General features: G+C 39.7%; 1 protein-coding gene across 1 annotated transcript in view; it reads right to left on the reverse strand.

The window, feature by feature from the left end:
• Positions 1–16456, reverse strand: part of ABCB1 (ATP binding cassette subfamily B member 1) — a 107228-nt gene extending 90772 nt beyond the window's left edge. The window contains exons 1-3 of the mRNA XM_080818360.1: positions 16300–16456; positions 15801–15871; positions 10102–10153 (exon numbers count right to left, since the gene is read on the reverse strand). Coding sequence (XP_080674486.1) covers positions 10102–10153; positions 15801–15865 — 117 coding nt within the window. The 5' untranslated portion in view covers positions 15866–15871; positions 16300–16456. The remainder of the gene's footprint in view (positions 1–10101; positions 10154–15800; positions 15872–16299) is intronic.
• Between the last annotated feature and the right edge of the window lie 2415 nt (positions 16457–18871).

Genomic DNA, 18871 nt, shown 5'->3' on the forward strand with positions numbered 1-18871 from the left:
TTAAATAAATATTTTTAAAAATATTTCTAGCTCTTAGAAAAGTAATAAAGCAAGCTCAAACTTGAGTTAATGACATATCCATAATCGATAACATCCTCTTCTTTATAAATTAAAACAGGAAAAATATGTTTTTTGGCACTTTTTTCATATTTCATTGAAACACAGGCTAAATTTTGTCATTATTTACTTTGCCTTTTCTTACATTCATCCACCTCTTCAAAAAAAACATAAATATGGGGCGCCTTGGTTAGGCGACTGACTGCCTTCGGCTCAGGTCATAATCCCAGAGTCTTGGGATCGAGTCCCGCATCGGGCTCCCAGCTCCATGGGGAGTCTGCTTCTCCCTCTGACCTTCTCCCCTCTTATGCTCTCTCTCACTCTTTCTCTCAAATAAATAAATAAAATCTTTAAAAAAAAAACACATAAATAAGGAGAAAGAGATGGACAGAAGCCATTTTTCTTCTCTTAGAGACTCCTTTAAAGTGGATAAAATAGCATATTCCTTAGTAGAGGAAGAGAAAATAGTTGATATACAAGGATTTCTCTCATCACCACTCCCACAGGATCTTTTACTACCAAAACTAATCACTGACCATAATAAAAACAAGCAGGCCGTGAATATAAATATTTACTCAATGCCTACCCAATGACTAATAAAAGACAGATAAACACCAAAGGTGTAAGTCCTGCCATCAAAGTGCTTAAAGAGGAGAAGAAAGGCAAAGCAAAGAAGTATATGCAATCTACATTCTGCACGCTAAGACAGCGTAGTGTATGCAGTAAAGCAGACATAAAACAGAGCAAATGGTCATTTCCTCCTTTGTGGAAAAGCCCCACAGAGGAGGTTTTTCATCTTCCCAGGCTTGAAAGTTTGGCATGTGTTCAGAAGCAAGCAAGAAAGCATTCCAACCAAAAAGAACAGGAGACAGAGCAGTACGCTCAGAGAAGACGGGGGTATGTGGTGTAGAAGCAGTAATAAAAAGCTGACTGACAAAGAAGCACCCTTCACTGAGCGAGGGCAAACCAGAGGAGACAAGAGTTGGAGGGAAGGGACACAGGAAATTTCTTTTTGTGCTATTTGATGGCTCATCCTGGAAATGCCATCCAAGAAGCTCATGGAGAGAATTCAGAGTTTGGAACGCAGTTTCATGATACTAGCATATACAGCAGAAGTCATGCGAGTTGGATAAGATCATCCAGGAAGAGAAAATGAGTGACTGGGGTTAAGAATAATTGGAAAATGAAGTAATCAAGACAGCATGTTGACTGTCCTTTTGATGATCTCGGGGCAAAAGGAAAAGCAAGAAAATGGATACCTGACAGGGAAGCAGCATCGAGGACAGACTAGTTAATGAAGTCTCACACATGTTTACAGGTACATCAGTCACAGTGGTGACTGGTGAAAAAACAGGAAGGAAACTGAATTGGGCAACATCCTACAGAACAAAGGAAAAAAATGTTTCAAGAACCTGAGTAAATGGATCATTAGTGGATCTTATATCTAATGGGTAAACAAGATATCCCCATGATGCCCCAGCATCACTCATAGCTTCAAGGGGGTACAAGTCCTTTCATAACGGAAGGGTTCAATATGTCATCACCTTAACCGAGTGATCAAATTTAGTATTGTAAAAAAGTAAAATATTCTGACATTTGATATTTCCAGATATGATAAGACATGAAGCACACAGCATCCCCCACACAATCTTCTTACCACAAAATATGTAATGTGAATGTATTTATAATTTTCAGAATATTAAAAAGGTAAGCCATAAAAGAACAAGTGAAATGATGCCATAAGAAAGCAATTAAAAGAGTCTAGAAGATGAGGCATTCTACAGGACAAACAGTATAGTCTTTTTAGCATGCCAATGTCATTTTGAACAAGAAAGCTTCTAGACTTGGAAAACACAATATCTAAGTGTTGTCACTGACTAGATCCTCTTTCAAGCAAATCGATTGTAAAAGACATTTCTTTTCAGAGATAAGAGGAAATATTTGTGTGTGAACTGGACATTATATAATATTAAGGAAATAGTACTCACTTTATTAAATTGAACATTGTATTATGTTTTATAAGAAAATGTCATGTAGGAAAAATTTTGAGGTATATCAACAGGCAGCAATGCAAGAAACATCAAAAAATCTATGATTTCAGGTGAAATGTGAGGCAAAATGTTAACAATTGTTAGATATAGACAATGGGAATATGAGCATGAATTTTATTGTTCTACTTTTCCATATGTCTGAAAGTCTTCACAATAAAACTTGGTAAAGGGAGAATGGTTCTCAAACAGGCAAAGCTGGTGCTTCATCTCAAGCTAGAAGGAACAAGCTAAGAGTAGGCATGGATACAAACAAGTTTCCAAGAACAAGGACAAAGCTTACAGAGCTCAGAACCTCATGTTTATTTGTGACAGGAGGCAAGATTGATTTCTGGAGACAAAGTAATAAGATTTGAGGAAAGTAGTAACATAAGACTGAGTAGCACAAAGGCCTCAGTGAAATGTCTAGTTCTATCACTTAATAGGAAGGGAAGTTTGGGGAAAATAATCTCTTAGTAATACCTCAGTATCTACATTTACAAAATGAGGAAAATATTCATATAGGCAGCAAGCCTCAGATAGTGGTTGTGAGGATGAAAATGAGAATTAAATAAACTTTAATTAGGCACACAATATAATACTATATAATATAAGCAGGTACTGTTACGGGTTTAGGAAATGTAAAAATTAATAAGACTGTTGAGTAGTTTACAGTGAAGGAAACAAAAAAAATGTTGTGACACATTAGGTAAAATGTAAGACAGAGGCTTAAACTAATTATAATCAGAGCCCTTCAAATATGGAAATGTAAGATGTTTGGCTAGATATTGATAAGAAAGAGAGGAGGGATGCACCCAGAACTATGTAGAAGGAAGGCTGATACATAAAGGTGAGTGGTTTAGGTAATATTCAGCAGGCTTGATGGTTAACTTGACTTACCATGGTGCCTGGGTTGGAGAAAGAAGTCAAGGAATCCATTAATTTATTCATTCATTCAACGTTCAAAAGATTATTTGTTAAGAAATTAGTAAGGCTCATGTTTGATTCTAGGTACTGGCAACAACAGTGAAAAGCACAAGCTACCTGTCCTCATAGAGTATACACTCAAATGCAAATAGTTAAAGGGGGAATTTATGTATTCAATATTCACTCAGTATGTAAGTACCTAGTAAAGAAAACATACAAAAACTCCTTCCCTAATAGAGCTTAGACCACAATGACAGGCAGAGTCAGCTGGCTTAGCTTGCCTGGTTAGAGACTGCCTCTCTGAGAAGACAACATCTGAGCTGAGACCTCAGTGACAGGAAGGATATAGTCAGTCTCTTGATGATCTGGAGACAGAACATTTCAGGCAGGAAGAGCAAATGCAAAGGTCCTGTGGTGAACAAAACCTCTGTGTATCTCAAGGACCAAACAGAATCACCACTGTGGCAAGGGCAGAGTACAGGAGATTTGTCTGCAATGAGATCAGAGACGAACCAGAGGACAGATTACACAGGGCCTTTCCAGCCAGAGGAATGAGTCTGGGTTTTACTCTAAACTTCTCAACTAAGTACAAAGGAAAGGCAGGAACTGAGGAGATTTTATGTGGCTATCATGGATAGAATGGCTTTCAGAAGAGCAGAAATGGAATAAGGGGACCAGCAATAGAGAGTGGCTGAGAGCAAAGCCTTGACCAAGTGTGGTAGGCAGAATAATGCCCCTGCTCCATAAACAGGTCCATATGCTAATCCCAGGAAACTGTGAATGTTTCCTTACATGGTAAAAGGGACTTCACAGATATTAAGGATCTTGAGATAGGGCCTGTAAAATAGATCCTGTATTATCCAAGTGGACCAAATGTAAAGACAAGGATACTTATAAGAGGGAGCGAGGGGGTGGGGTGGGGTTCAGAGTCAGCAGGAAAAATGATGACTGAAGAGGTTGGAGGGATGCAGGAAGAGGCTGTAAGTCTAGGAGGGCAGGCAGTCTCTAGAAATTGAGAGGGGGGAAGGAAGCATTCTATCTTAAGTCTCCAGAAGGGATCCTGCTCTGTTGATACCTTGATTTTAGCCCAGTGAGACTTCGGGCCCCAGAACTATAAGGTAATAAATTTGTGTTGTTTGAAGACACTAAATTCGTGGTGCTTTATTACCAAAGCAATAGTAAATGAGTACCCAAAGTCCAAAAAAGGATAACAAAGATAAAAGGCTAAGCTAGAAGGAATCAAATATTGAGGCTAAAAAGTTGAAGACTGACACCTTTGAGTTTATAGCTTCTTAGATGGAAGTCCGCCCAGATGATAAACCCAAGGTCCGTGTTCACAAGTATAATTTACTAGAGTAGGAGTGAAGGCTGTTGGAACTGAAAAGGTCAAAGAACATCAGGCCAAAGAGTCATTATTAAGGTTACCCAAATAGAAGAATGATGAGAGCATAAGTGAGAGAAGTAGAAGCAATGACATGCCAACGTCCTCAATGGAGGAACAAAAGTAACTACAAATTGGTAAAGGAAACCACTGCAAATGGATAGAAGATACTAAAACTGTGTGGAATGAAACTGAAACGGGAAAAGTTTTGCATGAATTTGGAAATGTCTATGTGAAAGGAGATTATGCTAAGCGAAATAAGTCAAACAGAGAAAGTCAATTATCATATGGTTTCACTTATTTGTGGAACGTAAAGAATAGCATGCAGGACATTAGGAGAAGAGGAAAAGTGAAGGGGGTAGAAATCGGAGTGGGAGATGAACTATGAGAGACTATGGACTCTGGGAAACAAACAAGAGTTTTAGAAGAGAGGGGGTAGGGGGATGGGTGAGCCTGGTGGTGAGTATTAAGGAGGCCACAGTTTGCATGGAACACTGGGTATTATATGCAAACAATGAATCATGGAATACTACATCAAAAACTAATAATGTACTGTATGGTGACTAACATAACACAATTAAAAAAAAAAAAAGAAAGTATGAAAATGTCCACTCCATTACTGAGTCCTGGGTTAAAAAACTTTAACTTCACAAACTAAGATGACAAAAGAACAAAAGATATAAGAGGAGTGTCTGGGTGGCTCAGTCAGTTAAATGTCTGACTTTGGCTCAGGTCATGATCCTGGCCAGGGAGGGGGGTAGGGCGCGGGGGGGGGGGGGTGCGGTCCCTGCTCAGTGGGGAGCCTGCTTCTCCCTCTCCCTTTGCCCCTCCCCCTGCTCATGCTCTTTGTCAAATAAATAAACAAAATCTTAAAAAAAATTTAAAGAGAGATAAGAGCAAAATCAGCAGACTGTAACATCATGGATGCCAAGAGATGAGCATGGTGGAGAGATCAAGCACTACTTAAAAGTCAAGATGGAATCAACACATGTCTACTGAATTTGGTGAGCGGTAGGAACAAAAGCCAAGTTATAGTATGTTAAGAAATGAATGCAAAGTAAAACTAACACAAGTAAAGGCAGCGCCTGTGCGTGAAGCAAGCAAGAGAGGAGTGGCTTGAAGGATGCTGTTGGGGAAACTGAAGACACCTCCCATGTAAATGCCAATGGGAAAGACCCAGTAGGGAGGGAGAGACTGCAGATACAGAAGAGAAAGGATAATAATAATAATAGTAATGTAAAATCCTTGAGAAGGCAGAGGATGTGGGACTCGAAGTACAAATGGGTGAGTTACCTTTATTTTAAGAGAGTGTGAGAGAGTGTGGGGGGTGGGGAGGGGCAGAGTGAGAGGGAAAGAATCTTCAGCGGGCTCCACACTCAGCACAGACCTTGACATGGGACTTGATCTCACGACCCTGAGATCATGAGCTGAGCTGAAATCAAGAGTCGTGTGCTTAACTGACAGAGTCACGCAGATGCCCCTCATGAGCGATTAGTTTTAAAAACCAGATTCTTCCTCTGTTACCTTAGGAGGGAAGGAGGAAGCATCTGACGCAGGGAGAGACAGGCCTGTATATTCTGTTTGTGAAATAAAAGAAGAGCTCATCCACCAAAGCGGGAAGAAGAGAAGTGGGAAATTTGAAAAGTGTAGAGGTTTGACCTAGCCAGGGAGGAGAGAAGGGGTAGGATTCTGGCTGGGAATATACCTGTTGTGAGGTGTGTGACAACAATCAGGTGAAAGAAAGCAAGAAAGCAGACCGTGATGCTGTTTGGATAACATGTAAAAGGATGTTTTTAGTTTGGGTAAGAGAAGTAGCTGCTGGAAAAATGGTGGGGCAATGGGCCAAATATCCAGAGAGAATAGTGAGCAGGTTGAAAAGAAAGGAGATGGCCAACTGATTTAAGCTGCTGCTCCAATAGGTCACTCCAGGGGCACAACAGTTTCAAAACACAATAAAGGATGTAAGTGTACAAGCAGATGGCTGCTGTGAAGGGGGGAAATAGATGATTGCACCTGTGAAGGTCAAGGAGCCATTATCCAGAACACCATAAAACTTATGCAAGATAGTAGGAGCTCTGAGAGCGGAAAGGGAGACCTGAGCCTGGTGGTAAAGTCTCCAATGATGAATGACCAGGTGGCCAGAAGATAATGGCATAAAGAAAAAGACTCTTTGATTCTGGGCAGATAAAAGCTTAACCGATCATAAACTATCATAAATGATTCAAGTTGTTAAAGTCTCTGCCTCTGGAGGGGTACTTGGGTGGCTCCGTGGGTTAAGCAACTGCCTTCAGCTCAGGTCATAATCTCAGGGTCCTCGGATCCTGCGTCGGGATCCCTGCTCAGTCGGGATTCAGCTTCTCCCTCACCTTCTGCCCCTCCCACTGCTTGTCCATGCATGCGTGCTCTCTGTCTCAAATAAATAAATAAAATCTTTAAAAAAAAAAACCACTCTAGCTCTGTAGTAAGCAGATTGTGGCAAATTCTGGACCTGCCCTCTTACTAGCTGCGTAAATCTGTGACTGTGAGTGCATTGCTTAACTTCTCTGAGTCTGTTTCATCATCTAGTGTAAGGTCAACGCAACCTTGTAGGTTATCGGGTCACTGTGCTTTACAAGTACGTGGCACAGAGGAAGCACTAGATAGGTAATAGATCTTATCTATTTTTAAAAATTGGTTTTTCAATAAGATACATGAAGTAGAACGTTCAGAGTTGAAACCGCCGCACGTTTCTGGCAAGGGCGTATAATCTTTCAGGAGTACCATGTGTTAAGAACCGCAGCCCCACTGGTATTTTTCCTGTCCTGATTTCCATCTGTTCCGTTTCCTTACTTGCTTTAGATTTTATTCTACGTTTATGTTTCTTGTTCTGTTGAAACAAGGCCCAGTATTTTTTAAAAAATGCTTGTAGAAAAACTTGAATATCGCCTACCTCTTTTTGATCACTTTCTCAAGACTGCCAAAAAGTCTCATAGTAGAAGTAAGTTAATACGGTAGGCTGAAGACTTGCAGTTTCGAAAGACCTGTATTCAAGGCTGGCCCTTGTGGGCATCTAGAACTTGGATTTGGGGTTGGGATTAACGGATAAAAGTGGCCAAATTATTTGGACAAGGTGTTCTACGCTGAATACCTGCCTTCCTTCTATGAGTCTGGAATTCTGGTATACGCCAAGCCTACATGATCAGCCCCTAGCACAAATTTTGAGTGCTGAGTTTCTAATGAGCTAGTCTGATAGCATTTCACAGTGGTCCCAATTTAAGTGTGACTCCACTGGGCAAAGACTCAGGGGAGCTTATGCCTCGTTTCTCCTGGACTTCTGCCTCGCTCTTTCCTTTTCCCCTTTTGATTTTGCTTTGTATCTTTTTGCTGTAATAAATCTTAGCCATGAGTATTACAAGTAGGACAATATGCTGAGTCCTGAGAGTCTCTCTTCCGATTGAATCATCGAACCTGAGGTTTTGGGGGGCCCTGACACATGAGTTTTTGTCTTAGCTGATAACATCAGCACTATACTGTGAAAAGTTCTGAATGTGTCATGTCTATAAGTTTTACATACAAGTTCAGTTCAGCTTTCTGTGTCAGCTCTTCGGGAAAAAGACAAGAGGAAAAGCCACATAAATAATACAGCTCTTCCTCAAAAGGCTTGCAATATATGCCTTCTATGCTATCCTGAGCAATGTGATTGAGATCATGAACTTCACAGGTCTGAATCCTGGCCCTGTTGTGTACCGAGTGGGCAAGCTAGTATGTCTGGACTCAGTTTCTTCACCTGTAAAATTAGAATAATAGTAGTATGTATCTCAAAGGGAGTTGTAACAGGTAATTGAGTTTTATGTACTTAGGACAACACATGGCATATAGTACTGTATGTGCTGTTATTCCCTCACACTTAAACTCCAGATTTTTACTCTTTGGTGGCTTAAATTGTATTGACAGTATTACCTCTCCATATCAGGTTTATTAGATTTTCTTTTTTTAAAAGATTTTATTTTTTTAATTTGATACAAAGAGAGACAGTGAGAGAGGGAACACAAGCAGGGGGAGTGGGAGAGGGAGAAGCAGACTCCCCATTGAGCAGGGAGCCTGATGCAGGGCTGGATCCCAGGACCCTGGGATCATGACCTGAACTGAGGGCAGATGCTTAATGACTGTGCCACTCAGGCGTCCCTAGATCTGTTAGATTTTGTAAAATGACTTTTTTTTTTAAAAGATTTTATTTATTTATTTGACAGACAGAGATCACAAGTAGGCAGAGAGACAGGCAGAGAGAGAGAAAGGGAAGCAGGCTCCCGGCCAACCAGAAAGCCCGATGCAGGGCTTGATCCCAGGACCCTGGGATCATGACCTGAGCCGAAGGCAGAGGCTTTAACCCACTGAGCCACCCAGGCGCCCCTAAAATGAGACTTTTAAAAAAAATTTAAGCTACAAATAATAAAAACTAAACCACAAAAGACAGAAACATTTTGGTCTCAAAATGACAAAACTGAAATTAAATCTTGGGAATAAACCCTACTTTAACATAAAAGGTTCTTTTAATAAATAAGAATGAAGTATAAAACAAAAACTGCCCCTTGGTCACCTGAGTAGCCTTTTTTTTTTTTAAGATTTATTTTAGAGAAAAAGAGAGGGCAAGCATGTATGAGCAGGGGAGGGGCAGAGGGAGAGGGAGAAAAAGAATCCCAAGCAGACTCCGAGCTGAGCATGGAGCCCAACATGGGGTTCAATCCCAAGGCCCTGAGATCATGAACCTGAGCTGAAATAAAGAATCAGACACTTAACCCACTGAACCACTTGGGCACCCCCCCCAAGTGTCTTTTTGAGAATGACCCAAAATATTCATTCCCAAAATATTCCAAAGAAAGGAGAGATAGGACAAAAGGTAAAACCATAGCCAGAGCAACTTTATGGCAAGAAGATGACCATGTAAGATTTTATAGTCAATTTGCTAATATCTACTTTATAAGATAGCCTACCCCTCCCCCACCACCAACTTTTAAAAACTACCTGATGTGTTATGACTGAATTATAAAGTATGCACTCACTGCCAGACTTCATTGGTTCAGTAGTATTATAGGTTCTTGGGAAAGAATAAAAGAAGGACCCAGGTAGAGAGAGACCATTATCCAACCACACCTATAAAATCCCTGTCTTATTCCAAATTTGACACAAGAAAAATTTCTAAGCAACGACCATGCAACCAGAATATGAAATGAAGAATTTTATAAGGGTTTTCAAATTAGAGATTATTAGTTATTCAGTACAGAGAAATGATGACAGGTACTAGGTTCACAGTAATAAAAAATGCATTGCTAACTTCTATTTTTTGGGTGCCTGAGACTTTGACCTCAAACCTGCCAGAATTTGAGAGCCACTACTGATGACAAGGAAACTTGTATCCTGTTAGAACCACACTCTACCTAATGGCTGAGACCAATCACAGGGAAAAGTGCTTGCGTAGATAACAGACCACAAGCCACATAAAAAAAATTAGCAGAATACTGAAATGTAGGCCAAGAAGAGTGGCTGTTGAGGCTCAATCATAATATGCCATGATTGGCATTCCACTGAAAACAAGCTAACTTAAACCTATTCATTTCGCCTCTTCATTAACATACGCTCCAAGACAATTATTATACCAGACGAAATATCTCTCTTCTAGGGAAGAAGTCAAATTTCCAAAGCAATATGATCATTAAGTAAATTCAGACTCACCATTGCAAATGTACTGACAGTTGGTTTCTTTTCTTTCTTCTCATCTTTTTTACTGAAAAATAGTAATAGGATTACACAAAACTATTAAAATTACATAAATTTTTAAATGACCAAATGAACATAGATCCTACATTTAATAACAAATAGGACAAAGAAACATGTCTATATTATTCCATAAAAACCTACGCTAATAGTATGATCCCATTTATGAAGTTTAAAAATATTTACATGTATTTTAGAAATCTGTATATGTGACTATCACTGGGTATTGAGATTTCTATCAAAATACTTTCTTCTTTGTACCTTTGGTATTTCCTAATTTTCTACGATGAATACACAGACATACAACTTTTGCAATTATTAAAAATAATACTAGGGTGCTTGGGAGGCTTGGATGGTTAAGCATTTGCTTTTGGCTCAGGTTATAATCCCGGGGTCCTGGAATCAAGCCCCGTGTTGGGCTGCCTGCTCAATGGGGAGTGTGCTTCTCCCTCTCCCTCTGCCCCACCCTCCTGCTTGTGCTCTTTCTCTCAAACGAATAAAACCTTTAAAAATAATAAGAACATAAGAGAACTTACTGTTTTCATTCTACAGACAGTCTCCAGTTTACAATTGTTTGACTTTTGGACGGTGAGAAAGGGTTATGCATTCAATAGAAACTCTGCTTCCGGTAAGGAAGTTGGATGTTTTCCCTGGGCTAGTACAGCACTCTCGATGCTGGGCAGCAGCAGTGACCGACCGCTCCCCGTCAGCCGTGAGATCATTAGAGTAAACAACCCATACACTTAAAACCATTCTGTACCCATACAACCATGCTGTTTTTCAGTACAGTATTCAATACATTACATGAGCTATTTAACACTTTGTTACAAAACGGGCTTTGCGTTAGATGATTTTGCCCAACTATAGGCTAACGTAAGTGTTCTGAGCACGTGTAGGGTAGGCTAGGCTAAACTATGATGTTCAATAGGTTAGGTGTATGAAAGGCATTTTCAACTTAAAATATTTTTAACTAACAAAATGGGGCTGGGGGAAATACGTACGTTAAGGAAGACCTATAATTAGAAAATCATTCATATTCTCCAGAGTTAATTCTCTTAATCATCATCTAAGCAATGCTAGCAGTAGATATTCTATCTACATACTACCTACATATTATCCTCAATCTTTCTACGAATGGAGAGTGGTGGCAATCAGAAGCTGGGCATAAACTAACCTAAGAAGAAAGGTGATTGAATCATTCTCTATCAGTCAATCTAATTCTGAAAGGAAGTCTGGAGCCCTAAATGTACCATTAAGGCAATAAATTCAATCTAGAAAAGCTATGATCAAAAAAGATGGTCTGTAAACTGTCAGAAAGCTGTCCTCAGGAATAAGAAGGCTGATTATTACTTTGAGCCCAGATTCAAATGACTCTAGCTATAAGCTGTTTTCCACTCTTTGTAACAGCCACCTAGAACATGAAAGCCAACTGACCGAAAGCAGCCTCTGCATCTTTATTTTCATATGTACAAACTAAAGACTATTCCAGAGAAGAATCACATTATTTTTATACAGATTTTCAAGTTCAAAAGTAAATTCATCTTTGTCTTTGTTCTTTACGCTAAGCGAGGTCAAAGAATTGAAGAGACTTCTAAAGGAAAAAAAAAATCCACAGCTTACTCCATATTCGGCTTTAAAGTGATGTTAGACGGACATGAAAACACACAAAATACACAAACATAACTCTTCAGAATTGGTCCCACCCTATTCCCAATAAAGCATGGTTTCAGTATCTCTGGAACCAGGATGAGAGGAAAAAAGCAGTCACACATAATTGAGTTTTAGCTCCAAGGCTTTTATTTATTTTTTCATTCTCTAAAACTGCTCCTACTCTGGAAATTTTATAATATTTCAAATACTGGCTAAGTAAACACTTCCCATACACAATCTCATTTAATCTTATCTCAATCTCTGTGAGGCAGGCACATTTTTGTCCTTCTGTCAGAGCTGAGAAAACTGCAGGTGAAGAGAGTTCAGGAACTTGCCCAAGGTCACACAGCTGGAACAAAGCCAAGTTTAAACGGAAAAGCCTATCCCCTAAACACTAAGCTACTATTCAGTGCAACCTCAGACTTCTATGATACTGCATTATATAGAAATACATTTCCACATTGATCTCTCATCCCTACTAGATTAATTTATCCTCATCAGCTTGAAACACAGGACTTATAAAAAGCAAGTCTCTTGGGGAGCCTGGTTGGCTCAATGGGTTAAGCCTCTGCCTTCGGCTCAGGTCATGATCCCAGGGTCCTCGGATAGAGCCCCACATCGGGCTCTCTTCTCAGCGGGGAGCCTGCTTCTCCCTCTCTCTCTGCCTGACTCTTTACTTGTGATCTCTCTGTCTGTGAAATAAATAAATAAAATCTTTAAAAAAAAAAAAAAAGCAAGTCTCTTATCAGACCTTTAGAAATACATATATTCCAAAGGATACTATCACCCGACCAATCTACATATTAGCAAAGCCACATGCTTCTTTTTAATTCCAAATTAGAATATACAGTTAAAAAAAAAACTTACAGAACAAGAGATCAGATTTGTGGTTATCAGAGGCTGACAGGGTGGAGGAATTTGATCCAAAGGTACAAAGATAAGGCTGTCCCAGGGGTGTAAAGTACATCCGGATGAGTACAGTTAACAGTGCCATATGATACAAAGGAAAGTTGTTATGAGTAGATCCTGAGTTCTAATCACAAGCAGAAAAAAATCTTTTTCGCTTTTTTTTATTGTATGTGTATGAAATGCTAGATGTTAACTAAACATAGTGTGATAATCATTTCACAATATACATAAGTCACACCATAAAGCTGTATACCTTACATTTACATAGTGCTGTATGTCAATTATATCTCAATAAGACTAGGGAAAAATATAGTTACACCAAGAACAGATTAAAATCAGTGATGATGAAAACAGCTTAATAAGAATTTCTCACCTAAAAACCCCACAATTTTGTGTTTAAAAGAAGTCTATAGGCATGGTAAGAAGCAATAATAAAATGAAGGTATGAGCAGGCTCCAACACATTTCTTTACCATCTCCTTCCACATAACCTCAGTACTTCTTACTCTAATATCCCTAAGTGGTTGTGTATTTTTTAAAAAACATTTTATTTATTTATTTGACAGAGAAAGACACAGCAAGAGAGGTAACACAAGTAGGGGCAGAGGGAGAAGCAGGCTCCCTGCTGAGCAGGGAAGCCCAATGTGAAGCCCAATCCCAGGACCCTGGGATCATGACCTGAGCCGAAGGCAGACGCTTAAGGACTGAGCCACGCAGGCGCCCCCTCTAAGTGGTTGTATATTAAGGACATAGTTCTTTAAGGTATCAAACAAAACAAACAACCTAAAAACAAAAAGGGCAATATCTTCCTTCCACTATACAGAGTTTTTTTCTTTTTGTGTATATGAATATTTCATTAGGAAAACTTTCAAATAGAAAAACTGAAAAAAAAAAAAACACTGATAATGACTACCCACACAAAATTCACCTAGACTCAACAATTGTTCACATTTTGACCATATGTTCTTTATCTGTGTAAGTAAGTACACATTATCATCGTTAATATTTTGCTGAGCCATTTGAAAGTAACTTGCAAACATCGTGGCACTTCACATTTTCCTACCATTTTCACATTTAAGAAAATAGCAATTTTTATATCAACTAATATCCAATCTACTGTCAAATTTCCTAAGAATGTTTTCTATAGTTTTTTCCTTTTCTGATTTTGAACTTAGATATAATCAAGGTTCACTTATTATATTGGATGTTTTTGTCTCTTTATCTCTCTTTTATCTTTTTTTAAAAGTTTTTGTTTATTTATTTGACAGACAGAGATCACAAGTAGGCAGAGAGGCAGGCACAGAGAGGGGGAAGCAGGCTCCCCGCTGAGCAGAGAGCCTGATTCGGGGCTCCATCCCAGGACTCTGAGATCATGACTGAGCCAAAGGCAGAGGCTTAACTCACTGAGCCACCCAGGCACCCCAGTCTTTTTTTTAAATCTAGAAGTCCTTCTGCTGCCTCCAACCACATTGACTTTTTATAGTAATAAGATGTCTTGTAGACTGACCCGCATCTGGATAGGTCAGTGTCAAACTGAGTCCAAATTGGGATGTGTGTAAGTATAAAATTCACAGCCCATTTGAGAACTTGGTATGAAAAAGAAAATGTAAGCTGTATTATTAATAATTCTGATTACATTTAGAAATATTTTAGATATTCCAGCTTCTTTAGAACATACTTTCAAAATTAATTTCACTTGTTTTTTAGTTTTTTAATGTTATTACTAGCAAATTAACAATTACAAATGGGGCTCACATTATATTTCTATTGGACAGCATTGGTCTAAAGCTTGATAGGGTTCAGACCAAAATGTTTTTGCAAACATACTTCCTAGGTGGTGTCATGTCACTAACACAGGACTCTACTATGAGTGATGCTAGGTCTGATCATTAGGTTAAGATTGCTAACTGCAAAAATCTCTCCACTGAAAATCCTCACTTTCTTTTTGCCTAGCAAACATTTGGGATAATTATTAGATACAACTTTTCTCCAAATGGTTTGAGATCCATAACAACACTTGCCTGAGTCAGTGATAACAATGCAGGTTCCAGTAAGTTAGCTGGCATTTTTCTGCAAAAAATATTCCTTTATTCTCACTATCTTTTCCCACCTTTTTTGTTTTCCTCTTCATTTCAGAATTTTATTAAAGATTCATGGACTATACTGTATGCAGTATTTCACAATCAAGTACAGTGAAGCCAGCTCTTGTGTTCTTTTTGAACATCAAGATAGTCCAGGTTCATTTTTGTATGTGACCCCCACCAATCCCAACATACATGGTTGTAATTAGCCATTTCTCCAGGGAGTACAGCTTCCATTTAGTGAGGAATGGTATTCAGAAACCAAGCTCTGGCAATAAGTGTACTCACTGCTACTGTCCCCTTCAGTGGATAGAAAGTGAACTATTTTAAAACTCGTGAGTTCATACTGAAGTACAGTTCAAATTTAATATTGTTGTTAAAACCTTCTTTGATGTCCCTACTTATATTTTTCTTTTACATTGAAAAGCTTGGTTCCTAATAACAATATACTATGTGGTTCCATTACCAATGATTACACACAAGGCTAGTAGCTTCCTTGGTCCTGCAGTCTTCTTTTTTCAGAATTTATTCTACAAGTATCAGATATGCATTTCCTTTAAAACAACAACAACATTAACAAAAACCCCACGTTTAACACCTACATGTGGTTTTGGCCTTCTGTCCCATCTGCCACGCCACAAACATGCAATGTTTCTGTGACCAGAATGTTTATGTTTTACCAGAAGCAAGAGACTGGACCACAGAGCAGAGCGTAAGCTGCATATGTCCGGGGACGTGGGTGAGCAGCAGAGCTCGTAATGCAGAAAAGTTCATGAACCACAGAAAAGGATGTGAGAGCAGTGGCGTGTCAGGCGCAGGAAGGCTGAGAAAGAAGCTCGCCAAGGCCGTGGGAATGCGTAAACGCTGTCCTCCACTCAGCCAGTGAACTTTTGCAGAAAAACCATTTGCCTTTAAGGTTAAAAATACCATCTTCTTTTATTTCAGAGCTGGAGACTAGAAATCCATCTCCCAAACTTCTCAAGCCACGCACAGTATGAAAGTGAAACAAACTGGCTACCTTTTTTTGCCCATTTTCAAGAAGTTCTTCTCTGCTCTTCCATTACGGCCTCCTTCAGGATCCATTGTGACCTGAGGAGAAACCACAGGCCATCGGTCAGATGGGGAACCCGCAGGAGCCGGAGGTGACAATAGTCCACGCCGGCAGCTGGAGGGCGGCGGCGCATCCTGGACTTTGACCGACGCCTCCGGGGCTCTCGGTCCGGGCTCCTCTCGGGGCGGTAATGTTGCCCCGCGCACCTGCGGCTGGCTGGGAAACCCGCTCTCCGGACCGCGCCGGCTCTTTGCGTTCAGGGCAGGATAACCCAGTGCGCGTGGTACGCGCGGAAGACTGCGGGCTGGGGTGCTCCAGAAGCTCCCTGGGGGACTTGCCAAGAGGAATCTTGCCCTCCCTCCCCTCCGAAGCCCTTCTCCCACGGGGACCCAACTCAGGAAATTGGGGAGCCCGACCCTTCCTGCGAACTTGTCCCCATCTGGCCCTCAGCTTCGCGCGCCCCTACCTCGGGCTTTCCTTCGGACCATCCACCAAGATGTCAATTTTGGAAGAAGAGAGATTGTAAAGGAAAGACCGGTCAGACACGAACAACGGACTCGGCTTCTTAGAGCCAGGAGGCGCCGCTGCTCGAATGCGCCCGCGTTTCCTGCGTCCTGGGGAGTGAGGCGAGAGCGCACAGCCCACACCCTGGCGCTCCCGGGCCCAACCAATCAGCCTCATCACTCCGGCTTGCTCCGGGCCCTACTCGCCTTAATGCTGATTGCAAAACGAGTTACGTAAACGGGCTGGGTTTGCGGGAGGAATGTCCTCTCCTTTCTCTTGCTCTTCAGTAGAAGAGCCACGAGAGAAATGCTCATCAGCTGGATCATGGGGGACGCTAGACATTTATAGAGTCATATCTCTACATGTCTGCACAACGCTCCATATCCATGGAAATATTTATATTCATTAATTTCCAGTGAAACCCAATTACTTCCATGGGTCTCGAGTAGATAATAGAAATTTTCTTTGCCATTGCATCTAATACCGTTGATAAAACAATCTCCGACCTCGTCCATTCTGTAGTTAAGGCAAGTTAAACCTTGCTCTCTAGCAGCACCTGGAAAAAAGCCAGGTGAAAATTTTCTCCAAGTCTTTCTTCACTATGTTTGGCGGCTTCTGAGGTGTAGCTGTTCATCTTTTATTTGAAGATAAGTGGAAGGAAAGAGGAAGATTTTTGAAGGATGTAAATAGAAAACGGACAGTTCAGAGTAAAATTAATATTTAGAAGTATGTGACCTTTACAGGTTTTAGCTATCAGATCAATGCCCATGTTTTCCCCAAGGCATTTCTAACCTCATATTTTAATTCGGATTATTTTTAAAAAGTATTGTGTACGTTAGCATATTACTTTAGTTGTAATCTAATTCCGTATTTACCGCTACCTTTTACTATTTTTTCTTGTCCACTGTTTTTTCTCACGTTGATGAAAAGTAAGTGCAATCTTCACAGTAAGAATTCATAAAGCACTGTTAACTCACATAAGAGCTTTTCTTCTTATAAGCCTAGGGGAAATAAATGTTTTTGTCACCTTTACCCTTCATTCTCTGACCTACACCTGTCCTCTCAGCCAGCTGCAAAAGTTTAAAAGAAGAAAAACTTTATTTAATTGCATAGTGTACTTTCTCTACCTTCTTTAAGAAAACCATACTTCAAAGCCCTAATTTCCTTTCCATCTTCTATTCCAAAAATTCCATGCCATACTCCGGTATCTCTTTAGGTTGTATAAATCTTTCACCTTTTACCAAATATCCTCTGACTTGATTTTTTTTTTTTTTCTTAGCCATACAGTCAAGTTTCTTTGCAAGCTGTACCAGGCTACAAATTTTCTGTGTTGTAATTGGATATGCACGTGACAGCATGGGTTCACTGGTTAAAGGCCTATCACCAACCCTGTGGTCCACCTGGAGTAAATCTATAATGCTTTCATCTTTTTCACATCCATTTTTAATTTGATTCATGATGCTGTTCTGTTTCCACTGTTGTTTTACTTTGTCCCATCTTTAGCTTATGTGGTCTTCTTATATTTTATGTATCCATATAAATGGCCTTAAATCCTCCCTAAAACAATGCAGGATATTTTTTAAAGTATAATATTATGGTAATATTATGTCTACAGGCTTGAGCTTCAAGTGAAAACCTCTATCAAGAACATAAGTACTTTACGGATTAGAATAGCCCAGAGAATATTTTTTAAATTTTTAATTTTAAAAAAATTTTTTTTTAAAAGATTTTATTTATTTATTTGACAGACAGAGATCACAAGCAGGCAGAGAGGCAGGCAGAGAGAGAGGAAGGGAAGCAGGCTCCCTGCTGAGAAGAGAGCCCGATGCGGGGCTCGATCCCAGGACCCCAGGATCATGACCTGAGCTGAAGGCAGAGGCTTAACCCGCTGAGCCACCCAGGCGCCCCATAATTTTTAAAAAATTTTTAATTTAAATTCAATTTAGTCAACATATAGTATATTATTAGGTTTTTTTTTCATTTTTTAAGTGTATTATTAATTTTAGGAGAATTCAGTCCTACTAAATTCATCATTTGCATATAACACCCAGTGCTCATTACCTCAGGTGCCCTTCTTTATGCTCATCACCCAATTACCCCTCCAACTCCCCTCCAGCAACCCTGTTCCCTGTAGTTAAGAGTCTCTAATGGTCTGCCTCCCTCTCATTTTTATATTATTTTATTTTTCCTTCTCTTCCCCTATGTTCATCTGTATTGTTTCTTAAATTCCACATATGAGTGAAATCATATGGTATTTGTTTTTCTCTGACTAAGTTCGCTCGCATAATACCTTCTAATTCCATCCACATCATTGCAAATGGCAAGATTTCATTCCTTTTGATGCCTGAGTAATATTCCATTATATTTATGTCATATACATAAAATCTCATATTTTAATCCATTCATCTGTTGATGGACATCTGTAGCCCAGAGAGTTTTTAACAAAGCTCTCTTTTTTGTATATATATATATCTATCTTTGAGTTTTTTTCACTCCTTTCATGAAAATATGGATATACAATATGATGGACCTAA

Source organism: Martes martes, assembly GCF_963455335.1.
Source record: "Martes martes genome assembly, chromosome: 11".
Classification (NCBI taxonomy): domain Eukaryota; kingdom Metazoa; phylum Chordata; class Mammalia; order Carnivora; family Mustelidae; genus Martes; species Martes martes.